We start from the raw sequence: 18,161 nt of genomic DNA, 5'->3' as shown, positions 1-18,161 counted from the left end.
TTGCTTCAGGTTCTTCCTGCTTCCGCTTGAGAAGAGCCAGCAGCTCCACCATGCAGCAACACAAATTGTTATGGTTGTATCTTTTTTCACCCACGTGACACCACTTCACTAGTGATGTCACTGCACTAGTTTTCATTTGGGCTCCAAGTGCAATTTAAAGTGCTGGTTGTCACCTATAAAGGGCTTCATAACTTGGACCCTGGATACTTACAGCCAACTTTTTATGACTATTTTTGCTCATCAGGTTGCCGGCAGGATTGATTGGGCTAAGCAATTTCAAATCCAAATTTCAAATTGTTATGGTTGTATCTTTTTTCACCCACATGACACCACTTCACTAGTGATGTCACTGCACTAGTTTTCATTTGGGCTCCAAGTGCAATTTAAAGTGCTGGTTGTCACCTATAAAGGGCTTCATAACTTGGACCCTGGATACTTACAGCCAACTTTTTATGATTATTTTTGCTCATCAGTTTGCCGGCAGGATTGATTGGGCTAAGCAATTTCAAATCCTTCGAAATCCTGAAGACATGCCTTCTGTATGGCTGCCTCTGCCTTCAAGGATAGCATTCCTCCTGAAGTTTGTAAGGCCCCAATTTTGGCAGTCAACAGGACCCAGGTTTTTTTCAAAAGCCTAGGGGCAGAGTGACTTGTGATTCCACCTGGTGACTTATTACTTTTGTTGTCATTTCTCTGATGTGGATAGTTTGTGTTTTACTTAATTGTTGGCTAGATTTGTAAAATAATGTTTTCAATTCACTCTTGATTCCTGGCAACCAGCTGGACAAGTCCATGCCATTGAACACTTTCAGAAATGATTTTGACTTCTTAAAACTAAGGAAAAATGTGACTGGCCGAAAGCTAGCTGGCTTGCATGACTAAGGCAGGATGAAAACTCATAATTCCTTAGCTTCTAGTCCAATGCCTTTAGCCTTTATGCCAAACTACCCTCTCCTGGCTAGATCTGGCCTATTTTAAATAGTTTCTCTATCTTTGTACACCATCTAGTCCTTTGCAGTGATTAAGACAGCTGATACAATGATTAATTAATTAATTAATTAATTGAATGCCTCTGCTGCCTCCAGCTGTGTATTCTGATATAGGAAAAAAGCAAGGAATGCTAATGACCAGGTAGCTATTTAAAGGAAGCTGCTGCCATATGAATTTGAATAAATAAATCTCAGAAGGAATACATTGCCAAAGACTCACTACCTGACTCTTCTGTTTCATTGTAAGATGACATTCGTGTGTCATTCCAGTTCTGAACACAGGAAGCTACAGTAATCACATGCTTCTTGGACTGTATGAGAGTGACCTTTTGTAAAACCTGTTAAATCTGATGCGTTGCTCCCCCTAATATGTGTTTAGATATTAAGAGGCAAAATATCACACAATGGAGAAAGTGGAAGAGTCTACCTAGAGTAATTAGAGGTAATTATAAACATAGCCCCAGAAGGCAATACTCATTTCATAATTATGATATATTTTGGATCAGCTAGAGCTAGATCAAGAGTGCTGGTTTCTGGATCTGCTGAATGGTTTTAAAGCCTTTCCTTAAATCCATGTTGTTGTTAGTTGCGAAGTCGTGTCCGACCCATCGCGACCCTATGGACAATGTTCCTCCAGGCTTTCCTGTCCTCTACCATCTTCTGGAGTCCATTTAAGCTCACGCCTACTGCTTCAGTGACTCCATCCAGCCACCTCATTCTCTGTCGTCCCCTTCTTCTATTGCCCTCAATCTTTCCCAGCATTAGGCTCTTCTCCAGTGAGTCCTTCCTCCTCATTAGGTGGCCAAAGTATTTGAGTTTTAGCTTCAGGATCTGGCCTTCTAAAGAGCAGTCAGGGTTGATCTCCTCTAGGACTGACCGGTTTGATCGCCTTGCAGTCCAAGGGACTCGCAGGAGTCTTCTCCAGCACCACAGTTCAAAGGCCTCAATTCTTTTGCGCTCAGCCTTTCTTATGGTCCAACTTTCACTGCCATACATTGCAACTGGGAAGACCATAGCCTTGACTATACGCACTTTTGTTGACATTAAATCCATAATTATTGCAAATATATTTCCAAAGGCAAAGCTTCTGGATCTTATTTGGCACCTAAATATTAAAATCTTGAGTTCTGCCACACAGTTTACAAAAAAAAACAGTATTTCTGATGTCCATAGAGCTCAGAATGCAAAGAAATATGTATATTCTGAAGAGGAAAAAAAGGAATATATATTGAAGTGTTTATGTACATAAATAATAAAGCCTGCATGCAGAATTTTGTGGGTCATATGCAGAGATATGTATGAACTACCAGAGAGAGGAAACCAAGATGGCGCTTAAAAATCTAATAAGAGTATAATGGTAATATATTTTGATTTTCACTAGTCTCAGAACTGAATATATGAATATGAGTATGAATATTTGATATTTTGCACCTGTAACCAAAATAAATAATCTGGACCCACAAAGCAAGGCAGAAATTCACTTGAGAAAATGTTTATAAGCACTCCTGTAGACCTTGCCTTTAGTCTAACATTTATGCAGTCACACAAAGTACAAGAAACATTAAGCGACATAACTATAGTTACAGTATGTCTGCTATATTTATAGTACTTAAATGTTTCCCTCAAGGCACATTTGCCACTGCTTCTTTTGACTTAGGTCTGAATGTTATTCTATTCTATGTACAGCGCATGGAGCTGCTTTTCTGATATTTGCTTGCAGTTATGCACATGCATAAAAAATTATACTTGTTTCAAGCCACCATATGACTTAAATTTGTGGCCCCCAATCCACAACATGCAGAATAATAAGACAACTTTTATCAACCCCCATTTCTTCAGATGCTATTCATCATATATGAACAAACATTTATTGTTAAAGGTACTGTGTGTAAGAAAATGAAAACAACAAATATGCATGTAGATCAAAATGTAAATTTTCTTGCAAGTTTTGCAGCATTTTATAGCTTTTCAAATACTATTTTTTTTTAAAATAATGTGTTAAAAAGTTTCTTCTGGTTACTAAAATTAGTGATTGTCAACTCAATTACATTTGGAATAAATTTGTCCAGGAATAGTTTGTAAAAAAAATGATGAAGCATTCAGAGGTATTAATATCTCAGTGAATTTAAAGAAAAAAGAAAGATATTCACATTTTTAATCCGTTCGTTCACACTTAAGTATTAATATGTGTGATGGCACATAATAGAGATGTGACGCATAATTGTACATTGACATTGGACTGTACTGAGATTTGTTCATCTCAGATACATAGCTCAGGTAGGGTGTTACAAAGCAACCTGAGAACTTATATTTGAATTACTTCATTCAAATTCATTTGAATTCAGCAGCTTAAGTCCACAGGAGACAGGACCTGAAAGCAGACTATGCAGAGAGGCCTCAGAGACAGTCCAGCACATAATGGCAGGGTGTAAGGTGCAGCAGGAACAGCATACACTGAACAGCATAACCAAATACAGGTAGTCCTCAACTTACAACCACAATTGAGCCCAACATTTCTGTTGCTAAGTGAGACGTTTGTTGAGTGAAGTGGACAATTTTGCCAAGGGGCCACATGAGAAACTGGGGCTGTTGTGAAGGCCTGAAACTGATCTGATGTTCTCAAACTCCATCACTTCAGCTCCTCAAGCTGCTCCAGGCAAAGGGTGAACGCTGTGCAGGAGAAGAAAACTGTTTTCTGTCTTTGCCCTCTCATAGCCACCAGCCAACTGAAGGAGCACACAGTGACTGTGCGGAGCTGGGCCCATCTCAGCTTCCTCTCTTGCCCCCTGCCGCATGCTTATTTACATCTGATTTGTCATCTCTGATTGACCACAGACGGGCCTGACAAGGACAGCCAAAGGGCCAGGTGCAGCCTGGGAGCCATAAAATGTCCAAGTCTGGGCCGTAGCTTCCCAAGTCCCACTAGGAGAAGATCATAGAGAATAAGCAAGTGAAGGTCCTGTGGAATTTCTAGATCCAGATGGACAGATAGGTACTGGCCAAAGAACTAGACATCACGGTAGCGGACAAGGACCAGAAGACAGCGGTGATTGAAAGATGTAGTAGTGCCAAATGACAGCAACTTCATAAAGAAGGGGTATGAGCAGCTGGAGAGATCAGGGCCTGGAGGAGGTACTGGAGAGCATGGGAAAGTAAAGACAAATTGATCCCAGTGGTGACAGGAGCATTTGAGGCTGTGACTCTTAAGCTGGGAGAGTGGCTCCAACAGCTCCCAGGAACGACCTCAGAACGGCTTGTCCAGAAGAGTTCATTGTTAGGAGCAGCTAAGATACTACACAAAACTTTCAAAACTCCCAGGTTTCTGATAGAGGACCTGGGATTAGGGAAGACACAGACCACCCATAGCGGTGAGAAGGGAATTATTATATATGAAATATGTGATAAATTGAATAATCCCCCCAAAGTATGTGAAAAATCTTGAATATTAGAAATGTTTCAGATGTAGAAGGGAGCATATCACTCCCTTTTTTTACTGATTTTACATGGATTCTGATCCCATTTATTCAACTGCAATGCATTATTACTAAACTTCTAAGTAAGTATACTAAAAAAATTTACAGCTCTTACAGTTTATAATCAGTGTTTCACTTCAAATGAGTTGGGAGTCAACCCACTAAACAAATATACATTTCATCCTTTCTCTAGTCTAAAACCTATATGTGTTCCTGGCAAGGAGAAAGTCTGTGTTTCACCATAGATTTTGCTGTGGGATTTACGTGTTTTGACAATAAAACAAAGGTAAGTAGAAAATAAAATATATGTTATGCCGTTACTTTAGGAAATATGAATGTCAATTTTTGGTGTGGGAAAAATTCCAGTTTTCATTTTTCGAAGGGTGGAAGATGAGAAACTGAGCCGTGCTTTGGCTGAGTAAAGGGAAGGGGCACTCTGTGGGTAGACTGGGAAAAACGTGGTCCTTCAGTATCTGTGGTCCCGCTGCTCCTCTGACTTACCTTGAGAATTGGGAAAATGTCTACCTGATACATGCTTGTTTCTCACAGAGGAAGCATAACAAGAGAGGAAAACAGTCTTCTTTCCTTCCTCTCTTTTGGACACAGTTCTTCCCATCGGCCTTCAAAACTTCCCCCATTCACCAGAACAGCTCAATGTATTGATTAAAATGCATCTCTAGAAAGAACACGATATTGAACAATTGCGCAGTGAAGAAAGTTCTGAAACATTTGAACGATAAATCAGACTTTGAGTGTTTTGCAACATGAATATGGTAAAAAAAATCATTTCAAAGATAATAAATATATGACACTACATTTAAAGAGCTATTGGAAACACTATATATATCAAATAAGCTATATTTAAACCGTGCATCGGATTTAAGGACTACAAATTTAGTTTAAAGGGAGAACACTTGACTTATATCAAATTAGTTAATTCACTTTCATTCACAAAAATATAATTGCCTCTTTAATACCTTTTTCAAATGTTTAACAAAACAATACGTTTAATCAAAATTCTGCTTTAACTAAATCAATTTATTAGACAAGTCTCTGAAATGCTGAACCACAGCAAGCAAGCTCATATTCTTTCATGAATATAAAGAACAGAACTTCAGATCTAGAAATCTATTAAATAATAGGAGGAAAAGTAAAGAAGTGATGGAGCTACTATGAACGTATACTTTATTTAGTACTATAAAAATAAATATGCTTAGTTTATAATATATACCATATAAATATTTATAGCAAATTATTCCTGAGAATATACAAAGCATAGGCATTGGTTTTATTCAAATTAAACTGAGGCCAGTTTTACCTTAGCAGGGCTGCTGTTCTGTAGTGCAGATGAATACCAGCATGTTGTAGTAGTTCTTTATTATGCTAATTGACTAAAATTGGGAAAGTCAACAAATTAATTGAACAGTATCTGATTCTCATAAAATATGAAGATATAATTATAACTAAGATGACTGGAGTTTCTATCTAGAGGAGGGAGATCATTTGAGTTCCTGATTACTTAGTAAGTGTTTTAAATTGATTTTCATTAGAATAGTTGAGTAGTAAGCTATCCAGAGCTGGAGAGCAAAAGCTGGACAGCCTACACTTTTCAAAAATAAATAATCAACAAGACCTATCATATGTTGCAAATAGAATAACCAATTTTACCTCATTCAAGGAAATTGAAACATACTGGCCTGATAGGAGGAACTCCATAAATTTAATCATAAATACCTGGGTGCATCATCAAATAAAGATTGATGAAGTGTGCCCTGGCTATCCTTAGAGAAGCTGCAATATAACACAAAATGGGTTGTGGGTTCTGTGGCTGCTTCTCCACAAGGGGAACAATCTTAGCTCTTTAGGAAATTATTAATACTTGCCCTTGAGATGTTGGGAGGGCATGAAAATATCCTGATGTTAGCTCTTTTTGGAGTGAGGAATGTTAATGGATTTAAATACCTTGCTGGCTTGAGAAAAAAGGCTTTTGATTACTCAGAAAGACATTCCTGGCTACGGCAGACTGGTCCAATTGGCCTTTCCAGGCTCTAGTACATTGTTTGACTGCAGCAAGTGCACAATCATAACCCATCATCAAAATAATCTTTTTTGAGAAGTCATAGAGTTGACATTTTTGCAAGGATGATCTTGTTTATGCATTGATTCCTAATTAGTGTCCATAGGCAAAGTACACAAATCTTCCACCTAAAGCTACAACTTTAGCCAATGGGCAAAATGCTAAGAATTCTCCATTTCCTTGCAGAAGATTCTCTGGAGATTTAAATTTTCTCAGCTCAAGGGGTCATCAGATGATGGAAAAACTCGAGTTAAACTTCTTTTTCAGAATATTGAAACAAAACAAATTGACACAAAGGTGAGTACCATACTTTGCTGCATAAAGAATGTATACTATAAATAGAAAATATATTAAGGTATTTTAGGGTTCTAGTTCATATTATAGCATGATTTCTCTTTATTTCCACACAAGATGGATTACCAATAATCAATCAGCATTGTTCTTGTATTTATTATATCTTATTGTATTGAGCTGAGCTATTATGTGACAGACATTTCGACTTCTATTCATGCATGTACATTATTCAATCAAATATTAAGAGTTGGTGGTTAAGTAATAATTGTTTAAAGAAATCAATTGTGTATGATTTTCTACCTAATCACATTACTTCTATTTATCAAATTCATCCACTGTCCTCACAGTAGCTTTTCACTTACTTGTCTTCCTTTCTGCCTCAAAAAAAACCCTTGGTAAAGAAGTAAATATGATTCACATGATTCAAAACACATATAAGTATTCATAAATTTTCAGTCCAAATTATAACAGCTCATTACTATTCTATCTTCAGTGGCGTTGGATGATTTCAGACCTGATGGTCACTTCAGTTGTTAGCTGGGAACATGTACACTTATTTACACATAAATGACACAGTCTCATGTTCGCATTTGCAAACGCATACATCCCCTCATTTTCCCTTCTTAGTGATGTTAAGTGGAGTTGGTGTTGGGAGGAAGCCATGAGATTTCATGGCTTATCTTCCTGGTGATCCTGCCTTTCCACTCCATTGCCATTCTGTTCTTCTGCTCCAGTCTTTTTTTTTAAAAAAAAATCAACATCAGACATAGTTGCCTGGCTAGCATACCCAAAAAAAAGATAATTTAAATTTTCCACGAGCCACATTTTTATTTTTTGTACATAGAGTCAGTCAGTGTTCTATGGACCTTCAGACTTTAAGTAAACAAAATGTTACGCAGGTGAATATTTGGTTCAACAGCTTTACAATTTACCAACATACCTCATTGGTATATTAGTGTATTATACTGAGTTTTCATAATCCACCTCACAAACCATTTTCTTCCTATTGAAATTTATACAAATGTTCACTTTTTCCTGAGTAATTTGAGATTTTCTCTAGTTGCACAAATTGTACCAATATAGGCACAGTAACTTTAAGGTGATGCCAGGAGAACAAAGAAGAAGTTGATTAAGCCATCTGATGGGCAGAGTTTTCCAGTTTTCATATTCAAAAACTGCTAGGATGGGGCGAGGAGTAAGGTGGATAATTTGAACATTTATTATTAATGCAGTTAGTACTGTCACAATGGCCAAGTTTGTGATGGGATTTGCAGTTGCTGGATAGCAATGTGTTGCCAATAATGAGATACACATAATGAGATCAAACAATGTGAACTTCGTTCCCCTTGAGGAGGCAAGCTAGCAAAATATCAGAAGAACAAAGCAGATGCTCTTGTAATAATTGTTCCCTTTTTAAAAAAAATGGTCATTTAAGTTGTAAGACTATAGGAACAAAGTAGACAATGTAGAACCTTCAAACGACTCTACCAAAACTTGTTTCTTATTTCTTCTTCCAGCCATGTAGAGAGCATACCCAAACAAAAAAAATCTCAAAAGTTTTCCAGATTCTCTTAGAACCTGGAAACATTCCTAGGCTTCTATTTCCTTTGGAAATAATATTTAATAGTCTTTTATTATGACAGTATTAGATAATATTTACTCCATGGTTAAGATTCCTGCGAAAAAAATCCATTTAACAGCAGAAACTATGCCCAAAGGAAGAAATATTTTACAAAGCGTAACTCCTGAACATTATGCTACCTTTGAGTGAAGTTGTAAAATCATAGAGGGAGAAATCAATATCACAGTGAGAAGACTTTGGTGGGCTGATCCTGTAGAAGAAAAAACAGACTGTGAACTCTCAGTTCAGCTTCAGATAAATGACACTCTTAGATTAGGGGAGACAAATAAACCAAAAGATCTCTATGGGATGGCAATATTGGGGTGAGTTTTTCAGGGAGCTGTTAAAAGAGAGACAGGCAAAAAGCAGAATAACAGAGTTGGAGGTCTTGTAGTCCAACCCTCTGCTCAAGCAGGAAATCTGATACCATTTCAGACAAATGGTTGTCCAATCTCTTCTGAAACATCTCCACTGTTGGAGCACCCACACCTTCTGGAGACAAGCCGTTCCACTGATTAATTCTTCTAAGCAGCACAGATTTCTTTGTGAAATCTGGATTATGTTTTGAAGGAAGTTGACAATATGATTAAAATATTAACAAGAGCAGTGGTAAGGCTATGACTAATGCATCAAGTTAGAATCTTTAATTAGGACCGATATATTTGTACCAAGGAAATGCATTCTTGCTGTGGTTTGAAAGAAGTTCTGTCTCAAATTCTAGGAGTTTTATCTGGGTAGGAGTAGGGGATAGTTTCTTGCCTAATTCATCCTAACAGAAATTAAGGCTACCATATTCTTCATCATCTTATTATTTGGATTAATATGTAGTCCATAAGAAAAATGTTTTCAGACTATGATCCTTTTCTCTCTAATCTGAGGAACCATTTTCAATACATTAATACATGTGGGCTGAAAAATTAAAACCCTTATTCCTGGGAAAGGGATTACATCAGTGAAATGCAAGAGAAAATTGAGATACTAGAAACAAGGTGACAAGAGCTTTGCTCCTGAGGGACCACTTTTCTCTCATTGTGTCTGCCTGCTCAGTAAGACCACTCCAGGTGCCTTCAGTTAAACAATGTCATCTATTGGGACTTAGGACCTGGACCTTGTCCGTTATTCTGTCCTCTTGTGGAGATCCCTGAAGCTCTTACCCTGATTTTTCCCCTCAAAAAATCTTTGAAATCTTAGTTGCCATGCTTGGGGATAGAGTGGTTGCTTAACCCTGATCAGTTTTTCTTTGGAGTGTCTTGAGAGGAATCAGTTTTGTCCTTCAGGATCTCTCATGATTTTTCTCTCTGTTTTATTGGTTTTTTTTTATAAAATAAGTCTCCATCTGGAATCAGGCAGCTTCTACATAGAATACACACACACACACACACACACACACACAATCACTAAATAGATTCTAGAAGAAAAAGCAAAACATGAACTATTAATGCTTCAGGAGTGTAAACATCATGTGGAATTAAAATTTAAACACGTTCAATATTATTTGCACATGTTTAATATTGAATAGGAAATCTATTAATTGCATATATGTTGTCCAGCTCTCAATGCTGACTTTAAAACTCTCTATGAAATGCTATCCTGCATATATTGATTTAGAAAATGCTTCACCTTCCTCTTCCTATTTTCCCCCACAACAACAGCCCTGAGAGGTGGGTTGGGCTGAGAGAGAGTGACTAGCACAGAGTCACCCAGCTGGCTTTCACAGCTAAGGCAGGACTAGAATTCACAGTCTCCGGGCTTTCTAGCTTGGTGCCTTTACCACCAGACCAGACTGGCTCTCCTAAGGAAGAAGTGCTATTTTCTGGTAGCCAAAAACATTTTCTTGTCTCTGGACGAGTTCTTCTAGTTCTTGGTAGTCAGGGAGGAGATTTAAAAAAGCTGAGGAAAAGAAATTCCAAAGAATGAATAAAGCCTTATTAAAACTCTGTCTGGCTACTTTTGAAACTGTTCAACTGTTATCATCTCAGAGGAACCTTCACCATATCTTGAAGATAGCTTTGAGCAAAATCTGGTGATGGCCACCAATATTCCAAACATTGCTAGTTATATCAAAATGCTTTTGACTTTTTTTTTGACAATCCAATGGCAAATTTAAAGATCATTTCTTCATTTCAGAAGTTTCATTTCAGATGTTTCTTCAGGAGATACTTAGTGGCAGCACTTGTGATATAAGGTGATATTTCTTCATTAGTTCCACGTCTCCAACAAATGTTCTTCCTTCCTTTATTCACCCAGTTAAACAGAGAAGGAGCTTAGCATAGTATAATAATATACTGAGCATTTTTCAACAAGATATTCAGAGTGCAGAATGTGTGTGTGTGTGTGTCTGTGTGTGCATCTTTTGCACTTGGACTCATAGTTGATGAGCTCAAACCTCAGCAGCAGCAGCACAAATTAAATTGTGCTCACTACATCAGACCAATTATCTTGAACATTAAAATACTAACATAATATTTTCAAATGAGAAGATATATATTAAAGAAAACCATCTTTTGTTAAACTAGAGAACGTAATAATCTGTAGAAAAAATATTACTGATGCTTTTCATTTCACCTTTTCTGTTTTTCTTATTTTCCTTTTAGGAACTAGAATGTCAGGATTTGACAGCAGTTTTAAACTGCATTCATTCATTTATAGCTGCTAAAGTTGCATCGGTGGATCCATCATTTATAGACAGCCAATTCATTGCAAGAAAATATACTTACAGTAATTAAGAGAACAATGTGTTGTGATTATAACAGATAAATTATTTTCTTAAAGAAAAAAAATTTCATGTGCATTACTACAATTCCATGTAATTTTATAAGAGATCTATAGTTGTATTATCAATAAAAGCTACTAATTTTCACATTTGATTCTTCATTATTAAAGCTGATGAGTTAAGTTTTTATTCAAACTGAATCAGTTTATTGCCTAGCACTTAAAAGAATATATTCTTAATATAATAACTTGTAATCTTATTTTAAACCTTTTTATCAAGCATTATCCATTTAACAATCTACTTGAGAACAAGAACTTTCTTAAATGCTAAAATAAATTTGGAGACACAACTGACTTTGTTTATAATGACTCACTTGAGTAGGTTAATGGATTTTAAATTCAAGGTTAACTTGAAAAATGTATTTTGCTTTTCTGGAGCAGAGATTGTTAAAAAGAATTCAACAGATTCATACTACTTTTATCAGTCAATAGGTAAGCAGTATATATGATTTTATAACTTGGTATTTTATTTAAAACTGTAATGCTATGATCTTAAATTAAAATTAAAAGTTTGCCTTTGAATAAACATATGTAGGATTAAACTGTATAATGACAGTTTAACTGCAGTGCTAACAATATACAGCTATCTATTTTTCTGTGAATTAAGTTTCCACAATTTTATTAAAAGGAAAAACAATAGTAATTTTGAAAAACACTGGGAAGAGTACATAAGACATTTTTAGCTGAAGAAAGAAAACACCTGAAATGGGATGCTGGGGTAGAATAAAATAGTGTCACTAGGCCAAAAATTAAACTTTAATTCACTAACATTAGGTTGTTAAATTAATGCAGTTGATTGTTCCTGGTTAATAATTTCCTTGTTCCCAATTTCACATTAAAACTGCAATTTAGCAAAAGATTTTTGTGGAACTTTGAGAGGGTATCTGTGTGACACTGACGTTTCAGTTCTATCTCATAGTTCATATTTGTTATCTTTGATGTTCATGTGAATTTCTGTTTTGCTTAACTATTTAAGATTACACTTAAGAAAAGTATCCAGTCAAAACTCATTCATATAATTCAAGATGGCTTAGCAGTTTCTTAGAAAGAGATGATAATCTACATTTCCCACAGATGGATTCCACAAGGTTATTAGTAACATTATATCAACCACAATGCTCCACAATTATCATGCTTCATATCTAATAATAAAATCATACTTCAAGAGCATGACTGGAACTTAAATTGGACAGTTTAACCTAAGTTTGCCATGCTACATTATTTTAAAGCTTGATATAGAAAAACAGCTTAAGTTTTAAAATATGTATTTGCTACATATTGTTTCAGAGCTGGTTAACCGTTCTATATACACTATGAGTCTAAACAAAGATTTAAATCATCCAGATTACCTATAAACTGGTGTAGTTTTACTTCCTACATATCTGTGAAATGTCAGGCTCTGAACCTACAAATAACTATATTAATCATAAACATGGCACTTTGTCTTATAAAGGATTTCAAATATTATGATCTGAATAGTTTTTATATGAACTCTGCAAAAATATTTTCCCCAAACTGTAAAATAGAGTGTTAAACAGTGAGTTGGATAAAAAAGTACAATAGTAGCATGAACACTATCTAGTAATTTGATGGTGGAAAAGACATTTTAACCAAAGATTTCTAGTGTATTTCAAAATCACCATGGCACCTAAAGTGAATACTAAACAATTGATTTAATAAGAAATTACTTCTGGATTTGTTGAAGAAACATCTTAGTGATTTGGCCAATTCTGCTCTTCTTTAGAGCATAGCCAGACATTTTTTTATGACCAAAGGCTACACTTTCTAATTAGAGGAATTTTACACACCAAGAACTCTCATTGGCAGAGATGCAATGTTATGGTAAGATTGCAAAGTTGGGGCAGAATTTCCTGTTTATTTTTTTTCCTTTCTGTCTATTTGTGAGTGTGTGCTATAGATGTTTCAAACCTATTTGAACTTTAATACTCTGGTTTTATTTGATTACCCAAGAAAAAAATCATTTGGAAAATATATTGTCTTTACTGAGTGCCTTGCAGTTCCATTTCAACAGTGTGATATGTGGAAGAAAATCTAATAAGCCAGTTGTAGCATTCAGATTGCCTACCTCTGATTTAGATCAGGCATTCTTTGCTGGAAGATATCTTTGATAGCTGTATACAGTTAAGAAAATTCCCCCTCCCCTTCAAAAAAAAATCTAGGGTGTTTCTGTGAAACAGCATAATTATAAAAGAACATGGATTATGATTCCCTGCTTCATCTCTATAGTTTTGTATAATTAATTGTGTCAGGTAGGAAATGAGGACAAACTAGATGCACATGCCACTAAAAATATTGGAAAGTGGAATGGAATTAATTTGAATGAAATGCAGTCCATATACAATAGATTGGTTTACATTACATTTTTTATCCAAATGCATAGGGAAGCTTGCATTTCATATGTATGCCTCAAGGGAAAAGAATCCCTAGCTTGTGGCTAGTAGTAGTGATTTAACATAAATATAATCAATCGGTTTTAGTATAATACGAAAACAACTTAATTGTATATTTTCTACAAGTATAACTCTATTATAAGAGATTAAAGTGGTTAGAATATCTTTTATCACCTTTGCAGAAAATCAAAGTTGTGACATGGTTAAAGAGGATACAAAATTTACAACCTGGAAAGACCTGAAAGACAACTGACCATAGATAACTAATACAATTTTGCACAAACTCAGTTAAGTTACAATTTTAAAATAGGAATGTGGCATCCACAGCCGCATAGATACCAATGTTTTTGCTGTGTTGCTGGGATTTTCAGCAACTGAGTGTAATTGATTCTTTTTATGGTGGCAATTACTTACTGTATGCCCTTTTTAACAAAAAGATAAGTGTCTTAAAAGTGAACAAATAAATCACAAGTATGGACTCATCTAAATGGTGTGGACAATTACTGCTGAATTATAGCATCAATATAAACAAATTGTAGCTTTGGAAGATTTACATTTAGAAGCTTATCCTCAGTACAAAGAAGTCAGCTCTTGTTCCATATTATTGCCACAGTGTACATTTTTTTAAAAAAATTAAAGGATAGCAACAAACATCTTAAATTTGATGGAAAAAAATTCATTTGAGGAAACAGAAAAGATAGGTTCATCCAGCATTACTGGAGTGAGCTGTGCTAGCTGCCAAATGTGTGCAGAAAATATAGAAAAATAGCCAGGGTATTGCTGTTCATTAGGTCAGACTATTTTGGTATCCAACCTCAGTGGATAATGATTGTCATTATGTAACAGCTGCAGAAATAAGGGCAGACACCTCTCGTGTTTCATATCTAATGATGACGTTATACTTCAAGAGCGTGATTGAAACCTAAATTAGCTGGTTTAGCCCAAATTCACCATTCTATATTATTTTAAAGCCTGCTCTTGAAAATCAACTTAAATTTAAAAATATGTATTTGCTAAGTATAGTTTCAGAATTGGTCAACAGTTCTATAAATGAGTCTAAACTTAGATTTAAATTAGATGATCTGTTCATTATCCAAGATGTTTATCATTATGTACAGTTGCAAGAAAAAGTATGTGAACCCTTTGGGATTACGTGGAGTTTTGCATGAATTGGCCATAAAATGCGCTCTAAATGTCATGTAAGTCACAACAATAGAAAAACACAGTCTGCTTAAAATAATACTACACAAACATTAGCTGTTGTCATGTTTTAAGTGAACATAAGATGGAAACATTCACAGTGCAGGGTGGAAAAAGTATGTGAACCCCTAGCCTAATGACTTCTCCAAGAGCTAATTGGAGCCTGGAGTGAGCCAACCTTTACTCCAACCAGTGTGATGATATTGGATGTGTTGCTGACAGCTGTCCTGCCCTTTAAAAACACACACCTGTTTTGGGTTTACTGGTCTCAAGAAGCACTGTCTGATGTGAACCATGCCTCACAGAAAAGAGCTCTCAGAAGACCTACGATCAAGAATTGTTACTTGCATGAAGCTGGAAAGGGTTACAAAAGTATCTCCAAAAGCCTTGATGTTCATGTGTCCACGGTAAGACAGACTCTACAAATGGAGAAAGTTTAGCACTGTTGCTACTCTCCCTAGGCGTGGTCGTCCTGTAAAAATGACTGCAAGAGCACAGCGCATAATGCTTAATGAGGTAAAGAAGAATCCTAGAGTGTCAGCTAAAGACCTACAGAAATCTCTGGCACATGCTAACATTTTTGTTGACACATCTACAATAAGGAAAACATTAAACAAGAATGGAGTACATGGGAGGACACCACGGAGGAAGCCATTGCTGTCCAAAAAAAATATTGCAGCACGTTTGAAGTTTGCAAAAGAGCACCTGGATGTTCCACAGCACTACTGGCAAAATATACTGTGGACAGATGAAACCAAAATTGAGTTGTTTGGGAAAAACAGACAACATTATGTGTGGAGAAAAAAAGGCACAGCACACCAACATCAAAACCTCATCCCCACTGTAAAACATGGTGGAGGGAGCATCATGGTTTGGGGCTGCTTTGCTGCCTCAGGGCCTGGACGGATTGTTGTCATTGATGGGAAAATGAATTCCAGAGTTTATCAGGAGATTTTGCAGGAAAACGTACAACCATCTGTCTGCCAACTGAAGCTCCGCAGAGGATGGGTGATGCAACAGGACAATGACCCAAAGCATACAAGTAATTCAACAAAACAATGGCTTCAACAGAACAGAATACGCCTTCTGGAGTGGCCCAGTCAGAGTCCTGACCTCAACCCGATTGAAATGCTGTGGCATGACCTTAAGAGGTCATGCCACACCAGACATCCCAAGAATATTGCTACACTGAAACAGCTTTGTGCAGAGGAGTGGTCCAAAATTACTCCAGATCGTTGTGCAGGTCTGATCTGTAACTACAGGAAACATTTGGTTGAGGTTATTGCTGCCAAAGGAGGGTCAACCAGTTATTACGTCCAAAGGTTCACATACTGTTTCCACCCTGCACTGTGAATGTTTCCATCTTATGTTCAATTAAAACATGACAACAGCTAATGTTTGTGTAGTATTATTTTAAGCAGACTATTGTTTTATTTTAAGCATTTTCTATTGTTGTGACTTACATGACATTTAGAGCGCATTTTATGGCCAATTCATGCAAAACTCCACATAATCCCAAAGGGTTCACATACTTTTTCTTGCAACTGTAGCTGTTGCGGAAATAAGGGCAGAATTTGAGGGACCTGTCACGTTTCCCAGCACTTCCAATCTTGCCTGAAAACTTGTTCTTTTCCTTCATCAAACTTGTCATTGTTATAAGGAGCTTCATTCAGAAGTTACTTCTACTGTCCCAATATGGTACAGGAGATACATGCCCCACAACAGAGATACATGCCTACCGTTACTTCTGTCACACACATGATACAAGAAAATCTGAAGAAACTGCCTCTATCTGGCCTGTTCTCACTCCAGAAAACTGAAATAGACTTGGACTAACTAGTCTGTTGGCAAACCTCATTTACATAAAATATATAGCAAGCTTCTTCACTCCTCTTTGAAACCATGAGTTGCACTGTGGCATGTATTTTGTGTACACTGGAACAACGCAGAGACACACTTCATGGATTCTTAAGATGAACTCAACCCCCTCCTATGTGTAAGAATCCAAATCAAAGCATTCTCAAAAGATGCTTGTTTAAACTCCACTTAAATGCTTCCAGGGGAGGGAGCACATTACATGCATATAAAACTGCTTCAAACATATTTTTATCAATAAAAAAAATCTGACTTAAATTATTATGTCCTGCACTCTTATACTTTCCAATTAGGAAATGCAGGGGGAGAAAAAAAATGAGAGAGAGCAACCAACCATGAGACTAATATGAGCTCCAATGGGGCTTTTGTGAAATAAATAAGGCACCAAAAATATATCACAAATAAGAGATAATATAATAGGAGGATTTAAGTGGAGCCTTGGTGGAGCAGTGGGCTAATGCCTCCTTAAGTAACACCAGCTGCCTGCAATTAGTGCAGGTTCGCATCCCACCAGGCTCAAGGTTGACTCAGCCTTCCATCCTTCCGAGGTAGGTAAAATGAGGACCCAGATTGTTGGGGGCAATTAAGCTGACTTTGTAATAATGCCGCTTGGGGGGGTGTGAAAGCCCTAATAAGCAGGCATATACATAGAATGAAGGCTACTGCTAAGCTTGTAAGCCACCCTGAGTCTTCGGAGAAGGGCGGGATATAAATGGAATTAAAATAATAATAAAAAGTGTCCCTCAGTTCCTACAGATTATATGCACACATCCAGGAATTAGTTTTGGCAGCAGCATAACGGTGATTGGCCAATGTTTTTTGGGATCTACCTTCCTTCCTTCCTTCCTTCCTTCCTTCCTTCCTTCCTTCCTTCCTTCCTTCCTTCCTTCCTTGAATGCAGAAATCCAATTTTTTCCTTGTATTTATCTCTTTAAAACAATACCTATTTTTCCTTAATCAGATTGGTCAAAATACTGGTTTTGTTTACTGTCATCTCAGAATTTATAGAAAAGTCTTGTAACATTTTATGTAATAACAACAAAAGTCCTCTGTGTACCAGAAAAATAAAAATCCATTTTTATTTTTATTTTTTGCATAAACCACCAAGATACAATCTATCTTTGCAAATAAATACTGTTCAAATCTGATATTTCATTGTGAGCTACGCCATTGTAACAAAGAGAAGTGTGTGTGTGTGGGGGAAACCTTTCGAAAAATACCAACACAACTTGCCAGATGCCTCTCTGGAATGACAACCCTCCACCCTCTTCCACATGTCTGGGTTTGATGACTCCCTCAGGTAAAATAGTTACATCTTGAACAAAACAGAATAAAACATCTCCCCCTCCAGGAGTAAGCTTTGAAATAAATGACTAGCTTTCCCCTATTAACCAAGTTACCAGAAACAAAATATTTTATTTGAATAAAGGTTGTGAAGAAAGAATTTGA

General features: G+C 36.5%; 1 protein-coding gene across 1 annotated transcript in view; it reads left to right on the top strand.

Moving 5' to 3' along the window:
• The window catches only part of SNTG2 (syntrophin gamma 2), a gene marked incomplete at both ends in the record, with an annotated part of 260,611 nt that extends 249,431 nt beyond the window's left edge, over positions 1 to 11,180 (top strand). The window contains 3 exons of the mRNA XM_081314298.1: positions 4,656 to 4,748; positions 6,726 to 6,836; positions 11,049 to 11,180. Coding sequence (XP_081170424.1) covers positions 4,656 to 4,748; positions 6,726 to 6,836; positions 11,049 to 11,180 — 336 coding nt within the window. The remainder of the gene's footprint in view (positions 1 to 4,655; positions 4,749 to 6,725; positions 6,837 to 11,048) is intronic.
• Positions 11,181 to 18,161: the final 6,981 nt, after the last annotated feature.

The sequence above is a fragment of the Vipera berus genome (assembly GCF_964194415.1).
Source record: "Vipera berus genome assembly, chromosome: 1".
Taxonomy (NCBI): domain Eukaryota; kingdom Metazoa; phylum Chordata; class Lepidosauria; order Squamata; family Viperidae; genus Vipera; species Vipera berus.
This window is presented reverse-complemented; position numbering and strand designations above follow the sequence as displayed.